Raw genomic sequence first — 18,916 nt, 5'->3', positions numbered from 1 at the left:
GCTGTAAGGGTATTCTCCTGGATTACAGAAGCAACTCGACATCAGTAGTTTAAGACGGTTTTATCCCTTCGCAGGACTGTGCGTTACAGCAGAGCGGGAGGCGCGCAGGAACCAGTCGACGCGCCGCAGCGAGAGGGTGGCCGCCTCGAGCCAGGCGGGGACCGGCTGCAAGCCGACGGGGCCGCAGGACAGCCCAGCAGGCATCGACCCCAGCCGGGCATTTTAAAATGGGCAGAACTGGGCTTGGCACATTTAAAGAGGAACTGTGACTTCAACGGGCAGCACAGAGGAATCCTTTACAAACAGTGAAGAAAAGATCCCAAAGTAATCGCACTGGAAAGTAAAGCTACCAGAAGGCAAAACCTTCTCACTCGCTAGCACCAAGACAAGTTCTTTTTTTTTTTTTTTTTTTAAAAGGATTACATATCAAAAAAATCGCCACTTACATAAACGATCAAAGTTGACCACTGCGGCGCCTCGCAGCAGCCCGGGCTGCTGGCCTCCCAGTAACCCTTCAAGGAACTGCAGCATGCTCTAGCTGTCTCCTTTGCTTTGTGCTCGAGCCAGCCACAGAGTATATGGACTTGTTTGAAATAGTCATAATTTATTCACACTTTGCACACCATATATTTAACTGCATTGAACCGTGGGTTCTCCCTTCCCCCCCTAGCACTCCTCATCGAAATCCACAAATGTTTCCTGGAGTCCAGGTGTCAGATTTTTCTTCTTATTTTCAGGGCCCCATTTGTTCTGGATTCATTTAGCGGTGCAGAGTCAGGCAGGGGCCACTGCAGTTGCTGCCTCCGGGACCCCAGGATCCTGAGCTGCACGAAGGCTCTTAAAAACCTGAGCTCTGCTAAACTATTAAGAGTCCCCTGAGCACCACGTTAACAGAGTCCCATGTGCTGCGCTGCTGCAGCGCGTAACTTTATTGTGGCTTAAGTGAGGGCTTCGAACAGTTACGCTTGCCACGGGCACCAAAGATTTACACGCGGCTATCAGGCTTCCCTAGGAAACAAATCTGGAAATATAACCGATACGGACTGCCCGCGTCACGCATTGAAAATGCATGGAAAATTAAATGCATGGAAAATTAAAATCGTAACCATCGACTGACACCTTTACCACCGTTATCAAACTTGGAGATTTCTGCAGCAGCCAATAGAGGGCACTACAGACCAGGATCAGCTCCCAGCGTGCCGGCGGCGTGCTCGGCTCGCCCCAGTCCATCCCAGTCCGCCCAGCAGCCAGGAAGGAGCGGGCCACTCGCTCTGCGCAGAGGACGGGGCGCCCGTCGCACGCCGCGGGCTGTACGCGTAACTCCATCGGATGTGAGCAGCTACCACATTTTCTGGGGGTTGTTTTTGTTTTTCTTTTCTAAAGGCTCGTATGAAAACGTAAGACAAAGCTGCGGGTGACTGACATCTACTGTACAAAGTCACTCTCACTTAGTTTCAGGCTATATTAGTTTTGGCATCACTTAAGATCTAAATTCAGCGAGCCTGACTTCCTAGAATATTTTAGCTCTCTTCAAGCAACAAACTGCCTGCTGCCACAAAAACACTCCTCTGAAAACACACAGCAAAAATAGCATGGCAAAGGATCCCAAAAGAAACAGTCTGAAACTTTTTTTCTGTACCAATTCTGATTTATCTGAACAATTTTACAAGTGCCAATTTGTATACTGCAGGTTTTTGCGAGAGAGCCAAAACAAACACATGTTAGAGCTCAGAGGTCAGCGTAACCCAGCTTCATTACATTTTGCATGGGACCACTTCCAGGTCTAACATACATATACATATTTAAAACTCTTCAGTTTGCAATCGAATAAGATACCAGACTGAAGGACTCCTACTGATGCTTAAACACAACACTGCGGCAGGCTGGTAACAAGGAACATACAGACTCGAACAATTAAAAGAACAAAGACAAATGCAAACATTTATTTTCATCTTACTCTTAGGTGGAACAAAGGCAAAACTGTGCCGTAAATCATCTACCTGTATACTCAGTGTTGGGAAATTATTCAAGATACTCTCCCATGTCCTCATCTTAAGGGCCACTCATTCCTTTCACAGAGCCGCCCTCCACGTATGGACCAACGGTGCCAACTGGATGCAAGAGTCGAGAAAGAGAACAGCCTGCATCCTTCTCAAAGGCCCTAGGGACTTCCCCACTGGAACGGAGAGGAGAAGAACAACAACTGCGAGGTCCAATTCCCTCCTCAAGGTGGCATCGGCTTAGGATCGAGACTCAAGGCCCAAAGCTTCTGTTGACTCACTCCAACATATTGAGAGGAGTCAGTCTCAGGAACTGCCAGTGGAGAAGACTACCCAACACAAACAGCATCTAGATGTACCAAAGAAATAAGCTGCAACCTGACGTGCTAAAGTAATACAAACTTAAACACAGAAGAGTATTCAAGGAAGAAGGCTGAACTTTGTGATGTAAAGCAAAGCACAGGAAATAAAATGTAAGTATTTATTGATCTGCAGTGAAGGAACGAAGCAATGAATTCCAGAAGCTCTAGTGCTGCCAGCATTAATCAAAACTTCTGTTGCTGGAAATGTCAGCAAAGAAACAGGAATTCACACAGAAAGAAAAAAAACTAGAAAAAACATACACAGTCACACCCAAAGGTGGAAAGATAAATAACAGGGAAATATGAGTAGGTGGCACAATGGTTTCCCACACTAGGTTTTCATCATCTGTGACCTGAAATCAAATTGGTCTTCTACAGCAAGAATGAACCTGGTGGCCATGAATTACTCAAACCAGTGTAGGCTTGGCAGAGCTGGCAAGTACTACTCAGCGAGTGTTCATCTCCTGGAGAAATGGCACATGCAGCAGGTAGGAGGGACTGAAGTGCCTCCAGGGAATGATCTAAAGCCAAAAAAAAAAAAAAAAAAAAAAAAAAAAAAAAAAATCTTGCACGCTATTGATGTTCTGAAATAAAAGGATCAAAAGATAGGCATCGAGAACGGTAGTTTGGGAAGCATCGCTGTACAGTGGACTCAGGTGCACATCACCATCTTTTAGCCACCTTTTCATCCATACAAGTTTTCACTCAGTCCGAGGTTTCAGCCACCTTCAGGGCTAAAGTCACAGGGATTACATTCATTAGATTCTCCTAACATCTTACCCTTCAGACATTCCAGCTCCAGAGAAACATACTGGATGCTGACTACAGGGAAAACCCACAGAGATTAAAAACAAAACAAAACAGAGGAAAGTCACTGTGTGATGAGATAAAAGAAGGGATAGAGAAGTTTGGGAATAAAGAAAAAAGTACCAACAAACCAAGGGAAAAAATATGAATGGTATCACCTGCATAACCTACAGCCAATGGCCTTAATGCACATTTTGAGCTTGATCAACTTTCAAATTCAAATAATCCCTGAACTAAGAAATCTGCCATGTAAGCCAAGGAGGCATTTCTACCAGTCCGGTGTGCTGGAAGTGCGGTACACGTTTCAGACAACTTAGAACTCTCTTTATGGAGAACTTGCATCATAAACCACAAAGATGATTTTTATGGACAATTCTACAGAATTTCTACAGAAAATATTTCTAAAGAAAAGCGTGGAGACAGGGCAGACCATTTTTGCAACACAGATTTGCAAAGAGTGACTTGGGCCAAAGGAGACTTGCAATGGTATGGAGACCTGAGAAGACCGAAGGATAGGCAAAAGGGGTGCAGAGTATTTCAAGGTGGCAATGAAAGCAGTGAGAGCAAGACAGAAAAACTCCAAGTGCACCAGTATTTGGATTTGGGGGGCAGCATCTCCCAGAAGGGCATTAAGAAAGCAGAATACCTCTTAACTTCCAAGAGTTTCCAGAATTCCTCATGTTAATCCATCAGCACCAACATGTACCTCAAACTGCATCAGTGCGGAAGTGGTGCAACAGATTCAGAGCTGCCGAGGTCGAGCTTTTAAACGCTCATTGTTCTATCTCCACACGTTCACTGAAAAACTAGCTCAGCCCTTCCATAAGCAGCACTCAATTAAATAGTTTTCTCTAGTCTCTCATCTACATAATCTTACCCTCGTTCAGATTTTGAAAGTTTCTAATAGAAAAACTAGCTGCAGTTTTGGCCCTTTAAATTCTCGCCTTCTTTTGCAGGCAGAAGACAGCTGCAGAATAATAATGAATTTCTTTGGTTTGAGGTTTTTTTGTTTTTATTAAAAGCTATTCTTTCTAGCAGGAAATGAAAAAGAACAACCAGATTGGTAGATTTTGGGGGAACAGGGAAAACATTTCTAAAGGTTAATAATAATACTGCTTAGTATTTATTTCAAGGATATGCAACAAACCAAAGAAAAACAGATGTTTTAAGTAATGCTCCAATTTCTCTGCAAACTCGGGTATTGACCATAGCAATGGCTGTAACAGCTCACAAAAGATGGGGTCTGTAGAGAAGGGCTGCCTCTAGGACATGACAGTCCACTCTGTGCAGGAGATTGCTTCCTAACTTCTTACCCAAAAAGTCAGACCAACGATCCCCGAAAGCCCAGCTCCAGGGGAGCCAACTCAAGCCCTAATGTGACTTCCTGCATCCAATTTCTTTAGCCTCTTTACCTCGGCAAGCTCCCCCTGCGTATCTTCTCTGTATCTCATGCTGAGATACACAGTCTCTTTGATTTCTTATTAAAGTGGTTTCTGGTACTGCTGTACAGAGGTTTTGGAAATCACTAATCATGAACACCCTAGAAACTTCACCAGGAATGTGCTCAATCGCATTCACTAGCTCTTCAGTCCTGAAAAGTAGTATTTAAGCTGAACTCCAAGAGAATTTTCGAAAAGCTACATTGAATTCAATTCATGACACACTATTAAGAATTATTTTGCAAACGAAGCAGCTTAATATGATATAAAGGATGCAGAACTTTCCCATAGAGGGAAAGAAGCAAATCCTCCGTGAGATGAGTACCAACACAGTTGGTACTGAGGCTTACACAACTTTGATGTTAATGAATGTAGATGGGTTGTAGAGATGGGAGAAAAGCTGCCTTTATCAGTTTTCCCAGTACCAAGCTGATAGCCATTGTAAAACTGCTTTTTAATACAGCTGTGCAGCTTTTGCCAGTAAGCCACAGGTTTCCATCACATGATCAGGTGGAAATGTGCTTAACAAGGACATGAATATGCTTCTTTGTTCATAACAAACTTATTGCAAGACGGACAAAGCTCAAATTATCACAAGAGGGCAAATGTTTAGCCAGCAACATGTCAAAGCATTCCAGCCCACATCTCACTAACGAACAAACCAAAAAAGTAAAAACATCTACTTGGATACCACCTTTTACAAACAATAAGTCAGCTTTTTGTAAATCTACATCTGGAGCTTGTTTGTTTGGGGCACAAAAAAAAAAAAAGGAAAGATATTTGGAGACACTTGAATTGTTTCACTTCCTGTTGAGAAGGACTACGCAGTTATTTTGTTACCAAAAAAAAATTAAAAAAAAATTGCTACCCGCATTCCCTGGGAGAAGGGCAAAACATAACCTGCCGAATGCACAACAACAAAGACTTTGGTTCAACACTAAGAAAAAACTTGCCGGGGATAATGAAGACCAGTTCAGGAATAAGGAGGCTGTGGTATTGCCCTTGCTGGACTATGCGAAGAGCACGTTAAGCACCAACGCGGGGAAGCAGCATGCTTCATGCTGCGTCAAGCCACGGTGACATGAAGCCCACACAGCGCTGCAAGAACTTTTACCACCTCCAAGGATGGGTAGATATTTGCACCACGCTGTGACAGATGGCTCGGCGCAGGCGCCCCCGTCCCGCGGTCCATGCCCTCGGGCCACCTGAGCACAGCCGAGGCCATGCTATAGCAGAGCTACGGCAAATGCGAACCCTCCCTAGCCCAGTCCGCAGCCCCTCTGGTTTCAGGCACTTTAAAACAGATGCTTTAAAATACTCTGACTTCAAAGCACAGTAAATTAAGCTCCACATAAAGTCCATTCAGCTTTTTGTTTAATTTGATAAAAGCTCATCAGACCATTCAAGTTACCTTCTGGTCAATACTGCCTCAAGAAATCTGCAATTCAGCTACCTGTGGTTTTTCCAATATTTCTGTAAAACGTTGCTGACAGAGCCTGTTCAGCTGCACGCATCAGGTCTTGGCTAAACACTGTTTCAGGGCTACTCAAAGTATCTTTTATACTGTTCTGATCATTTCGCTCTCTAAATGTCTTCATCTCGTGTGCTTTTTTCCCCCCCCCCCCTCACTCTAACCCCCTGGGACCACAGTCATTTTTATACAACATTTCTCCCCTGTTCTAACCTACTGACACACCATGCCCTCTTCTGTTTTTCTTTCTTTCTAACAAAAAATATTGGCCTCGCTAACAATGCCTTACCTCTTTCCTTGCTGGCTAGGAGGTTTCGCTTTCGGCTAGACAAAGTTCCTAATAAGCGAGATACCTTCGCATCTACTGGCAAAGAACAATAAACACGGTTAACACAGCCCCTTGCATCACCGACGATCCCAGGGCACTTCACAAACAGCACACTGGGTCCCCCATTCACCATCAAAACACGCTTGCCGCTAAATGTGCCAGCGACACTACATAAAAGTTAGTTAAGAGGTGAAAAAAACAGCAACTTCTCCAAGTGAAATTACAAGGAAATTAAGGGAGGGAGCATGTATTACTTAGCGTAGAAGTTGGCCGCGAGAGCGAACACCGCACCTTTTTAAGGGCCAAAAGGGGGGCAGGGGCCCGGCTGCAGACCCCATCCCGGCCGCGCCGCGCTGCCTCCCGTCTCGGCGGAGCGCCGCTCGCCATCGGCCGCGGAAAGCGCGCCGAGGCCCAGCGGCACGGCCCCTCCGCTCCCTCCGGCCCCTTCCCCGTCCCCCCACCCCAGTGAAACGGCTCATTTCAAGCAACGTGCTGCAAGACCAGGCCGCCCCTTTCCCCTCGCCAACTGCCAGCCTTGCTAACACGGCGCCCATTTCAAAGATTTTGGATTTCCTAATGCGCAATTAGGAATTAGGACACTCAGCAAAGGAGAAAAAAAGATCTTTTTATACATAGTGAACATCTGAAGCTGAGCATTATCCTACATAAACGCAGTTCTACTACAGCAAAAATGCTAAGCCTACTCTATTCCTGTAATGGTATCACAAATTTTTAGCAAGATCCTTCGAGGACCTTCTTAAAAAAGAAGGCAGCTCTGTTTTGAGCATTTAAACCTGTAAAGACAGAAAAAAGACGACACAGGACAAAGTAGAAATACTATTGATTACACGTAATTGGTATAATTAATTTGTAATTAGTTCATTAAAATATATAGACATTGGAATTATGTTTGTACATTTCTGGGAATATCCTGCAAGTCATTTGGGATATGCCTATCATTTATTTGATAGATGAAACATTATTAGAAAGACAGCCCATTAAAAATTAATATGCCAGAGTAATAATTTCTCGATCTCAGCATTCGCTTTGAGCAGTACTCCAATTCCTATTCTACATCACCATGAGTTTTTATTAATACCGTTTTTCAGAGCACGGCTTGGAAACTACAACATTTCAGACAACTGAGGCACAATTATGCCAAGCCTGTAGACAGTTTGGAGAAAACAAGACGATTAATGCTATAAGTGTTCTTATAACGAGCACATTCAGCATCATGTCTAATTCTATAATTAAAATCAACAGAGAAAGGTAAAAAGCCTCATGCTTCAAAATAAATGGCACACGTTAATGGAAAGCAGGGGGAAGAAACTTGCCCAGTACCCCGTAAGCAGCCTGCTCCCTAATTGCTGAACATTCTTTCACCGCTGCAGAGCATCTGGCTTTGATCAGCGCCACAACAGCCCCCGACGGTAACACCTCTCTGGGAGCAGGATTTCAGGGGACCTTAAATCCTGCAGATAACAGTCACCGTTCCCTCACAAGAAGTGACCGAAACGGGCTGGTATACACTGGTACTGCGATAGCATTTCCAGGATGTTATCATAACTGGATGGAAGTGGAAGGTAAGATGTTATAATAGTGCATCACGGTTTTCCCCTCTGCAATGTTACTTTAAATATTCCCACCGGTCTTTCTGAAGTTCCGTTTCAACCAAAAGCTACAAACACATTTGGATCTTAAAAGCCCAGAGGTATAGTCGCATCACCTCCAAGTCGGGTACCCAAGGCAGAAGTTTAAGGAAACTTCCACAACAGACAGCGCAGGAAGAGAGAGGCTCTTATAGGGCAATTCAGAGCACCAGGAGTTAGCCTTCTGCTCCGAATCACCTCTCAAAAAGTCCTTCACCCCCCCCGTCCCTTCCATCAACTCTAATGGGGGCCTACAGAGACCGGTCCCTCACCAGGGCACCTTGTTTGGAGATGTGAAGCTAGGCCGTGTGACTACCCCTCCTGACTTTGCTCACTTTGAGTAATCATACGAATATGCCTATTTTATGAATAGTGGATACATAGCGCAAGCAGCGTATTTGCCATTATAAAGACTGATTTTTTCCCCCTGCAAAACAAAGAAAAGGGGGCTAAAAAATTTCATTTTTTAAAAACAGGATAAAACTGCAAAAAGATATGCACAAAACAGTTATGTGTGCGAGTCCTTTAATCCACAATTTCACTGTAATTTTGTGCTTTTTGGTAAACCCTGCTTTAAGAATTCTGAACAATCTCCCAGTAACTACACTCCCCCCCCCACACCCCCAATTAAGTGTAGACAATTATTCATTGTCTTTGCCATGCCCTCAAGAATATGATGGAGATATTTACTCACACGCACACACAGCTACAGATATCTCTGTCTAAAAATTAATCTGCACATGATGAAGAGTGCAAAAGATCTAAGAGGCAAATCCCAAACAAAAGAGCATACTTTATACATAAATATCTTGAAATTATAAAGATCTGAGCTTAAGTGGTTTACCACTCATTTAGAATTGATTAGAATCTATTTAAATTTAGCCGAAAGTATCACAACATTGCTCATGTATTTGCATCTGCGAATAAGTAAATAAAAAGCCCGTTATTAAAGCCTTCATTAATTCTGATTATACGAGAACTTAAAAGCAAATCTGCGTATTACTGCTCTGTAAAGACTCCTAGCAACTCTACAGTAAAGCTGGCACTGCAACACAACATGTGTCAGCGAAAATGACTAACAGGATCTATTTTCAGTAATCTTAAATCACACTGGTAAAATATAGAATTAATGGTTTTGCATAATACTCCAAGTATTTTTTTTATTTGAATCCATTCCCTATTCATGTCTTATTGTATCAAAAATATAATTGAATTTTATATCACTTGACATTTATGCATAACAATCGAATACATTTTATTAAACTACAATGTTTAGGCAGCACTCAGATGTGATGTGTATATTATTATGAAGACTAATCCAGCTATTTTATTTCCTTAAAAACATGATTGCTAGAGGTTTTAAAAAAATATTACATTGACTAGAAACATTAAGAACATTTAATTCTGACTTCAGATTTTGAGGTTTTCTATACACTTAGTTGGGGCCAATATTTTGCAAAAAAATTTATTAATTTCAGCAGAATTTTCCCCCGACTACACTGACAGAGGACTTCTCCCTTGATTTCTAATGAGTTTAACCGTTAAAGTATATAACCTATGTCAAAATGTTTTGACATTAAAAAAGAGGTTTTCTTCTCAGAGAATGTTTTAAGCTATGAATGACTTCTGAAAGTCAACTCTTTTTAATACTTTTTTTTTTAAAATATTGAAAATTCTATCCATATCTCTGGAATACTGGTTTAATAGTTTAAGCAGCGAAGCATAATGGAAGGAATTTAGGATCTTTAATCTCTGTTCTTATACTATGAAAGTAAAGCAACTTATTAAAGCAAATTTGTATGTACAAAAACTGAGCTTGCAATACTAATTCACCTGTCAGCCCTGACTTTCTGCATGTGAAGGACAGCCATGTTAAAACTTTACTTCTGCAACCTCTGTTTTGGAAAATAGATAGTTTCGATTTTATGGCTTGATCCAAACCCTGCTGAAGACAGTCCTTCCAGGACTTGAATGGGACCACAGTTTGCAGACCAGCATGGGTCTTTACTGTATTCATAAATGAAAGGCAATTTGGGCGCAGTCAGAGAAGAGAGAGAAGACTCATTAAATTTTATAAATAGTAAATTATATCGCAATATTTAAGAAAATATTCTTGCTACTCTCATTGTTGAAAAGTGATTTCAAGTTAAAAAAAATAAAACAAAATCCAACTCCCTCCATCATTTAGCCTTTAAACTCAGAATTATGAGTTGGAGTTTTTCACTTTTTTCACTATCACGTCCAATAACCAGACTAGGTTAGAACAAGCTCTACACTATACTTTATAGAGTTGGACTCAAAGTAAATTACTTTTCCCTACACAGTTTCTAGGACCAAGTGCCAAGCTGATTACCCAGTAGTCAACAATATCACAAAACATTTTAAGGCATCATACAAAACAAAGGATCAAAGAGATTTTTCACATTTAGTGATATGGAAAAGTATACCTGATAGTCTAAAATGCTGAATCCTAAACCATTTTTATCTTTCTCCAGTTCAATAACCTTCACATCAGGAGACCATAATGCTAATTCCCCTTCTTCCTCCTCAGGATTAATGCCTTCCTCAGGTTTCACCTGAAAAATAAAAGTTCTAGTTCAAATACAGTGCTTTCAGTTCTTTACAAGCACTATTCATTCAATATTTTGATTATTTATGGTTCATACATGCCCTAAAATATGACCTTTTATGGAATTACAACTTCACTGAACATTATGAGTCCAGTTTTAGATACTAGTACCTTCTCTGGCTTGCTGCTTGGATATTCCTTGGGGACTATGCCTACCTGTTTTGAGCATCAGGGCCCAACCTGGCATACAAATACCCATGTATTACCTAATTGTTACAACATTACTAACCTGTTACATGTTGATGAATTTCAGCTGTCCCATTAGATGCATAAAGGAAAAATAGATTTCTTAGCATAAAATATTTAACCAGTCACAGACAGCTAATGAAAAGACCAGACATTAGAGAGATCTTCTGATACTCGTGGCCTTACATATGTAGAAAAAAAAAAAATCTATATTTAACTATACAATAACACCCAGTTTGAAAAAGCATTTTCTTACATTTATGCCTTAGCATAAAAATTCTGAAAGAGGTATAGTTTCCCAGTTTCCCTGGGTGAGGCCAGCTTCATAAACACATCTTCCAAAAAAGGCATCTTTTGTTGTCTAACTCAAAATGAATATTTTAACTTTACTGCTCTTTCAACAGTACAATCTTTACAAAATATGAATGTAAGATGTCACAAGAAAAGCCTTAAAATCTTGTACTGTTAACTTCACACTGATTAAACTCTAGTTCTTTGGACAAATACGCCTCTTGCGCAGACCACCGCCATGAGGCAAAAGGAAGAAATAGTTTTTCTTCCACATGCTTTTCCTTGTTACTCTGTCAAAAGCAAGCAGAAATATTGTGAGATGGCTCTAAAGCCATGTGAGAAGGAGACCTCTGTTCACTCAATCAGTATCATCTTATGGCAAATATTTGCCACAGACAGGATGCACATGGAAAATGCTCAGTAAAATGCAACACCAAAAAACCGCTGTGGAACAAGTTCTATTGTAATAGAAAGAGCCTTTTATAAAAAGCAGTGGTGTACTCCCTGAACTCTACTCTTCCACAAAAAGTCCTTATTTCTTGTTTAACTGTGCTCCTAGAAATCCCACCTTACAGGGTGTTGAATCAGAAAAGATGAGAAACCAAGGCATAAACATGTTTTATAAACAGGAACAACCATTACATGCAACAAGCTTTAGTTTGGGACTTTACAGTTTCCACAATAGAAAGGAACATAAAGTTTCATATTTTTCCAGTTCTGCAGAAAAACTTTATTCAGAACATGGAAGTAATCAGCTAATGGTGGCAAAGATGTGATTTAGCATAATTCAAAGCTCTCACTCACCTATTAAGTATAAGAATGATGGATGGGATGTACATAGTCAGCATGCTAGCTCAGTGATTTACCTACCTTGTATTTATAGTACAGAGAAGTTTCTCATGTCCAACCTGTATAAACTGCAGCAAAAGTTGTACTGTTGCAAACATGAAGTATCTTTCACTGAAAACACCGGCAGCCCCTTAGGAGCCCACAGTGAATGGCAAAGGCAGCTTTATATGACAATTGGATGTAAAACCACCTCACAAAACTATATAAACATATTTTAGGAAGTGTTGTTTTCAGACTGAAAGGTGGTCTGGATCAAACAACAAAAGGACAACAAAAACTATCTTCAGAAAACTAAATCACTATCTCAGAAATATCATTCACTTTTTGAAAAGGTTAGTGTCCTTCTACCCACGGGAACTAGATGAGGAGCCTACCTTTTGTTCCGGAGGCAAAACCCCCACGCTCGGTTCATCAACGAGGGACTCATTGCCATCATCAAAAAGGCGCCGGCAGCAAACCAGTGTGAATGGAGGTGGCACTTCTTTTAGAAAAGTGACTGCCTCACGGCGTGATTTTCCATACAGCTGAACTCCATTTACCTACAGAGAAGAGAAAATATCCATCCAGACTTAGATATTTAAAAGGATATCAACCAGATTCCCCAATTACCTTTTTTGTTTACTTCAACCATTACAAGAAGAGCAGTAGCTGTCTTTCCGTAACGGTATGTGAAAGTCTAGTTTTACTAGACATTCCAGCAAAGCTTGCATAGTTTCATTAACATATAGAGCCTGAGGTATGCACGCATTACTGTAAGACTTAACCTTCACCCGCAAGATCTTGTAACTATTTCTCTATCATGTCTCTGCTCTCTTCAGCGTGCCCTCATTTACTGCTCACTGCTTTTCCTAGTCCAAATCTTTCCTAGCATTATTATTTCACTCGTGCTTTTTTGCTTTGGATTTTTAGCATTAGGCTTATGTGTTTGCATTAAAAAAAAAAAAAAAATCAATTTACCAAACTGCTTAAGAAAATACAGATTTTGAGCCCTAATCAAAAACATGAAGTAAAACTTAGCATAACTCTGTCAGAGGTTTAAAATATAACAAAATGGTTGAAACTGAAATAGATCCTACAGAAAACACGCAAGAATGTTTATATAATAAAAACCAAACCAATTACAGTAAGCAATTCATCAGAAAACCCTGACAAGAGAAAGCTTACAATCGCATAAGCTTTAACTACTGAGTGACAACAGAAGACCATAAAGCAATTGTTAATGGATCTTATAAACTATACACCTTTGTTAAAAAATGATAACAACGCTGCTTTAAAAATGGGATATTGCAGTCACATTTCTTAAGGAAAATAAAACTACAGTGATTTATCCTCTTTTATGATTTGCAATATCATGAGGTTACACCTGCTTGGACCATAACAGTATCTTTAAATACAAGGAAAGCAGAATTTCAGTAGGTGTCATAGGTGTGAATATCATCTATGTTGACAAGTAGTGCAGCCCCAGAGAGCAGAGATTTAACCCAGTTGGTGCAGAGGACTCAATCCCCACGCTACTCGTGTTTCAGGGATTCCTCTGGGGGTGTCTCTAGCCTGGTCTCGTGCCGAAGGCCCATGCGGGTTGGAGAGCAACCACTGGTTTAGGAATCCAATTCACACACTCCAACCGCTCCCCAACACGAACCACAGCACAGTAACTGGGAATAACTGGAGATTCTCTTCAAAACTTCACTCCAGATCCAAACTAAAATGCTGATGTGTGTTTTATCCTAGAAAACATAGCACCTACTTCTGTGCACAGAACTACTTAAGGCAGAGCCTATCCGTATACTTCCCAAATCTCCCTACTCTGCAGATGGACTCGGCCTTGTGCAAGACTACATAGCAATCTCACTTCATATATATCATTTCCTTTCAGATCACCTCTGTTTTTTCTGTCTTTTCTTTGTGCTTTCTATAGCATAAATATATCCTCTACTGCTGAAAACCACAGAGCTCCTCTCACTCTATAGCCCACCTGAGGAGAAAAATTCAGAGAGGCGGAACCGGCCTCCAGCACAGCAAAGTGAACTGCCGTGGCTTTTTCCTCTAAGAATTACAGCAACTGCTGAGCTATCAGGCTAATCCATTAGTTAATTATTTAAGCAGAAGTATCTACGCGTAAGGATTTTTTAATGCATTGAGAGTGGTGGCGTGGTGGAAAGTTCCCAGCTCCGGCGGGCGGGCGGGCGGCGGCGGATGCGCAGAGCTCCTGGGCCCTCGGCAGCAGCCGGGGCACTCGCGCGCCGTCCGCGCCGTGGCCAGGGACCAGCCTCCAAGCAGGTAGGGGGCCCAACACCCCACCACCCTGCTTAGCTGCTCTATAAGCAATTTTATAACAAAACCGAGAAGGACACAAGGAAGCAATTTCCTCTTAAAAAAAAAAGAGCCCAATGAAATTAACTAAAATCAGGAAGAAATGAAAACACCACACTTTCTGTCAAAAACCCAGACACATCATCAAAAATAATCAATATTCAACCCCACTCTATATCAAAACAAACAAACAAAATTCATTACTGATCACATTTTAATCCCAGCTGTATCAGGCCCAGGTAGAGCTGCCTGTTTTAGGAATGGGGCTGTCACTTTTTCCATTGCAAACCCCTACTTAAGGGGATTTATAACTTGGCTGCAAAAACACACTCTGGGCTCAAATCTGGCATATATAGCTTTAGCCCTGGAGCACATTTTTATTTTGTTGTTGTTCTTTTTTTTTCAGCTACAAAGTAGAAAAAAAGTTTATGCTCACCAGGTTTCAACATATCTGTGAACTTGCACAGTAATAAATAAAACTGTTAAAAATATACAATTAAATTTTCCTACATTACTCTGTAGCACTGCTTTATTGCTTTGTGTATATAAGTTTTTGTTTAGTGGCCAAAGAATTTAAACAACACTTTCAGCATTCCATTAATCCCTTCCTTTAGGAATCAAGATTTCCTCCATTAAGCAATAACTGAAGAAAATGTTTTAGGTCTTAGTGATAGGAGTATGAATTTTTGATGCTAAAGGGTAAACAAGTAAAGGCAAGAGGGCTGTAACACTAACATAAATTAATCTTTCAGAAGGCCTGATTCTGTTCCCAATGATGTCAATTAAAATAAGTTCTTTGCATATACTAGAAAAAAGTTCATATTCAAAATATTCCACTAAGAGTAGGAGTTCAACAGAAAGTGAATGACTTTTTTTCTTGCAGGTTTTTTTTATATTTTTTATATGTGTATGTATGTGTGTGTATATACATACACATACACACACATATAATTTAGATATTATTTTAATATTATTAAATGCATATTCTTCCTGAGCAACCAGGCCTGGTCCGATTCTGATCGCTTCAAAGCTGCCACAATACCTCTTTATACATATTTAAACAAACTGATGTACTAGCTCATACACACAGATTGTCTTTCAATGCTCAACAAGCAAGTTGTAATGCTTAACAGGAACCATTATTCCGAGACTGTTGTAAATTTTTCAGGAGTGACAAATACTAAGGAAGATTACCCACCATATAAAATGCCAAAGCTGATGCCAAATTGCTCTAAATACTGAATTGAAGGACCACAGACGCAAATACTTTCAACACAAATATTATCTCTGCCCTCATGACTCTTGATGCTCATGTTAAATATTTCACTAACCAACATGAAAGTCACTTGAGGTCACAAGAACTCACCATTTTGTTCGTAAAGGAGGAATGAAACAGTGGTAGAAGAGAACTCTGACTTCCAAAGCACTGTTTCAACCACTTCCACCACCAACTCTTTAATACTACTATTGCACATGTATAGCAGCCAAACTAAAATTCAACACAAGCATTTTTTAAGAAGGGTAAGCAAACAGGAAACGTAGTTGTTCTCATTTTGGGAAGTTTTACCTCTAGCAGTTCATCCTCCAGTTGCAGAAGGCCAAGTGTCGCAGCTGGACCATCTGAAGCAATGGATGATATGTAATGATGTCCATCAAATGTGTCAAGCTCAACTCCTAATCTCAAGGTGTGGATGGGTAATAGCTGCCAAAAGATAAGTATGGCTAGGAAGCAATATCTCTCTCTCTACATACCGCACTCTAAAAACAATTAGCACTCAATAGATCACCAATTAAACTAAACACATAGTGAGATGATTAAGTCTTCACACCGACATCATCTGTGTTACAGCACAAATGTCCATAATTTCTCTACCCAAACAGATTGTACAATTAAAAACAATCTTTCCTTTTGGGGAAAAGGCATTTTGCACTATACTCTTAAATAACATTATAATACCGAAAAAATACAGGGAAGAAAAGTACCCTCTAAAGTCTATCCTACACAAAAGGTGTTTTCAACAAAGCTGAAAGAAATTCCATAACCACTGGTTTGGAGAAAGTCAGTAAAAAGCCATCACAAAATCAGCTCTCACACTTCTTGAGGACCAATCCTACTTTTGACCTAGGAAAAATATCCATAAAGCATCCTCTGCAAGTAGCTGCTAATACTGGCATTCTTACTGCTGCATGGTGTTCCATTGATTTTGTCTTCGCCTTTTCCTAGTGGACCTCCTTAACCTACATTTTTCTCCAGGAAGCCTCCAACCATCAATGTCTTTCTGCTAATATTAGGAAGACTAGGATAAGACTGAGACATTATCCAGACAAGACAGGAAGAATGATGGCAATGTGGGGACAGAAGGAGAAGGCGATCAACAGTATCTGCTCTTTCAATTTGGCAATTTTCTGGCTTTTTATTACTTAAGTTGAAATGCTGACAGTCCGGGTTCTCCAGTTTATTCTGGATATTCCAGTAAAAAGAGCCAATCATTGATCCTCGGCATCCCATCACAATGATGTCTGATTATGAGTTTATGGCCTTTCTTCACTGAGACATCCCCACCGGTATTTAAATTTGTGTCACCTCCAAAAATGAGTATTGCACGATACTAGCATACATATCTTGAAAGTCTCTCAAAAGCTTCAGAAGACAGAAACTAATTTCAGCTCTGACCAATCCAACCAAACGGAACGTCCCATCGCTACCGCAAAGCCCTCTGCAGGCCTATGTCATTCTTCAGCAGAATTTCTCGAATGCAGCGACCCTGCTCCACTCAGTGGTGGCTTTCATTAACTATTCTACAACTGAATTTGGATGTAATTAAGTCCTCAAGAGTTTGAGGCTTACATGTGTGCATCTCCTTTATATCTTTCCTTAAGTTTCAGCTAGGTTGCATAGCTTATTTTTCCAGGTGCACTTGCCCATGCTACAAAAGGTATTGGACCAGTCCAGAAGACAAGTAGTGCATTGGCAGCCTCTTTTGGAAGAGTAAGATAGACCCACAAAACTGGAATCACTCCAAATTTCTAAAACGTACAGATCTGGAGTTTTGGGTCATGCCATGTGCCGACATATACCATCAAGGAAAACATCACTTAAGTCATACCTTTGAGTACTTCTGGAGCTCTGAATCATCTGTAATTGGCGTATCCACATTCACAACCTAAAAATTGTACAGCATAACATTTTTCAATAGCAGTACAATAAAGACTTTACCAGAACCATGAATTCTGTCAAAAAAACTGATTATGAGTAAAATAATACTCATATAATATAACATATTTAAACTAAGTTATATTGATGCAAAATAATTTTAAACAAATGTTAGAAAAATCTTTCAGATACAGAACACTTGCATTTAGGAATGCTGCAATTATGCACAATTAGCAGACTGCAATATTACCCTTTTCCTGAAGCCCAAGTGCCAATTTTAAAATCAAGTTCAATAATCCTATATAAGCACAAAATGCAATTATGTTTGATACAAATACCCAAACTGATTTGCCAATCAGTAAAGTACTACAGCTTAAGTTTTTACTTCAGGTACTACAGTCATCTAACACCTAGACTAACTACTATCTTCTGCAGCATGTTTCCAACATGGCTTGAAACACATGAGTTTAATGAGCTTAATTTTGAATGCACAATAGGTTTGTGCGTGGGTGGGTGTTTTTCTTTTCAAGATGTACTGAAGGGATTTATTGTCACTCCTTTTTTTGAATATAATGACCATAACCTTTATCACCAATTTTCTTGCACTGTTCTTCTTTAACAGGATTTATTTATCTGTAACCTTAGAAAGGTTATTTACTCAAATTTTAAATGTAGTAAGATTAAATACATGGCAATCTGCGGCCTAGGGTAGGAGCTTGGGACACTGAAATTGAGTATGTTTGGAATGATTGCTAGACTTGCCAGATTTGGAAAGATACAGCCTTGTAAAATTAGGTAACTATTTCCTTCAGGCTCCTTTGGAAATTTCCAGCTTAAAGAAAGTATCTACAAAACAACACTAAGTCTCAGCTTTTTCTTCCAGCTGAACCTTTATTACGGCTTCCAGAGTCTTAATTCCCAGTACCTAAGGTACTTTTCCCAACAGACAGAATCCATTTCATATCCATTCAGTTGTAACTAAATGAATCTATGACTGATAACTCCTCAGTTGTCTGTTCACGGTTAGATACCCGGCAACAAATACCACGCAGCCATAAATCCTGCACAGTATACTAGGGTCTCTTTCTCTCTTACAGCAAGATCTCTTTTGTTCCTTAAAGCTGGTACCACAAGGAATCAGAAACACAGGAGCCATGGGTGATGCTAAGTTCCTTCTTCAATAGCCATTTCCTCTAAGAGAAGTACTTGGAGAAAATACTCAAATTTGTCTCCTTCGGGTGCTCTGCCTGTTTCAGTGGAGCCAAGCACAGGAGGGAGGATAGCGTCAAACAGACTGAGCTATCAGGCTGAAACCAAACTAAATGTTGTCATTGACCATGGCCAAGCAAGACTAGAGGTACATAGAGAAGACAGAAACTGGAAGAACTAAAGACAGCTTTCAAAATGGGCTGCCATGGCAGTTTCCTTCTATCATTTA

The 18,916-nt window shown here is 40.4% G+C and overlaps 1 protein-coding gene across 1 annotated transcript in view; it reads right to left on the bottom strand.

The window, feature by feature from the left end:
- Window positions 1–18,916, bottom strand: part of PATJ (PATJ crumbs cell polarity complex component) — a 158,718-nt gene that overhangs the window by 106,187 nt on the left and 33,615 nt on the right. Inside the window, exons 14-17 of the mRNA XM_067301340.1 lie at window positions 17,432–17,488; window positions 15,892–16,026; window positions 12,386–12,550; window positions 10,504–10,632 (exon numbers count right to left, since the gene is read on the bottom strand). Of these exons, the coding sequence (XP_067157441.1) occupies window positions 10,504–10,632; window positions 12,386–12,550; window positions 15,892–16,026; window positions 17,432–17,488 (486 nt within the window). The remainder of the gene's footprint in view (window positions 1–10,503; window positions 10,633–12,385; window positions 12,551–15,891; window positions 16,027–17,431; window positions 17,489–18,916) is intronic.

Source organism: Apteryx mantelli, chromosome 8 (genome assembly GCF_036417845.1).
Source record: "Apteryx mantelli isolate bAptMan1 chromosome 8, bAptMan1.hap1, whole genome shotgun sequence".
Taxonomy (NCBI): Eukaryota; Metazoa; Chordata; class Aves; order Apterygiformes; family Apterygidae; genus Apteryx; species Apteryx mantelli.
This window is presented reverse-complemented; position numbering and strand designations above follow the sequence as displayed.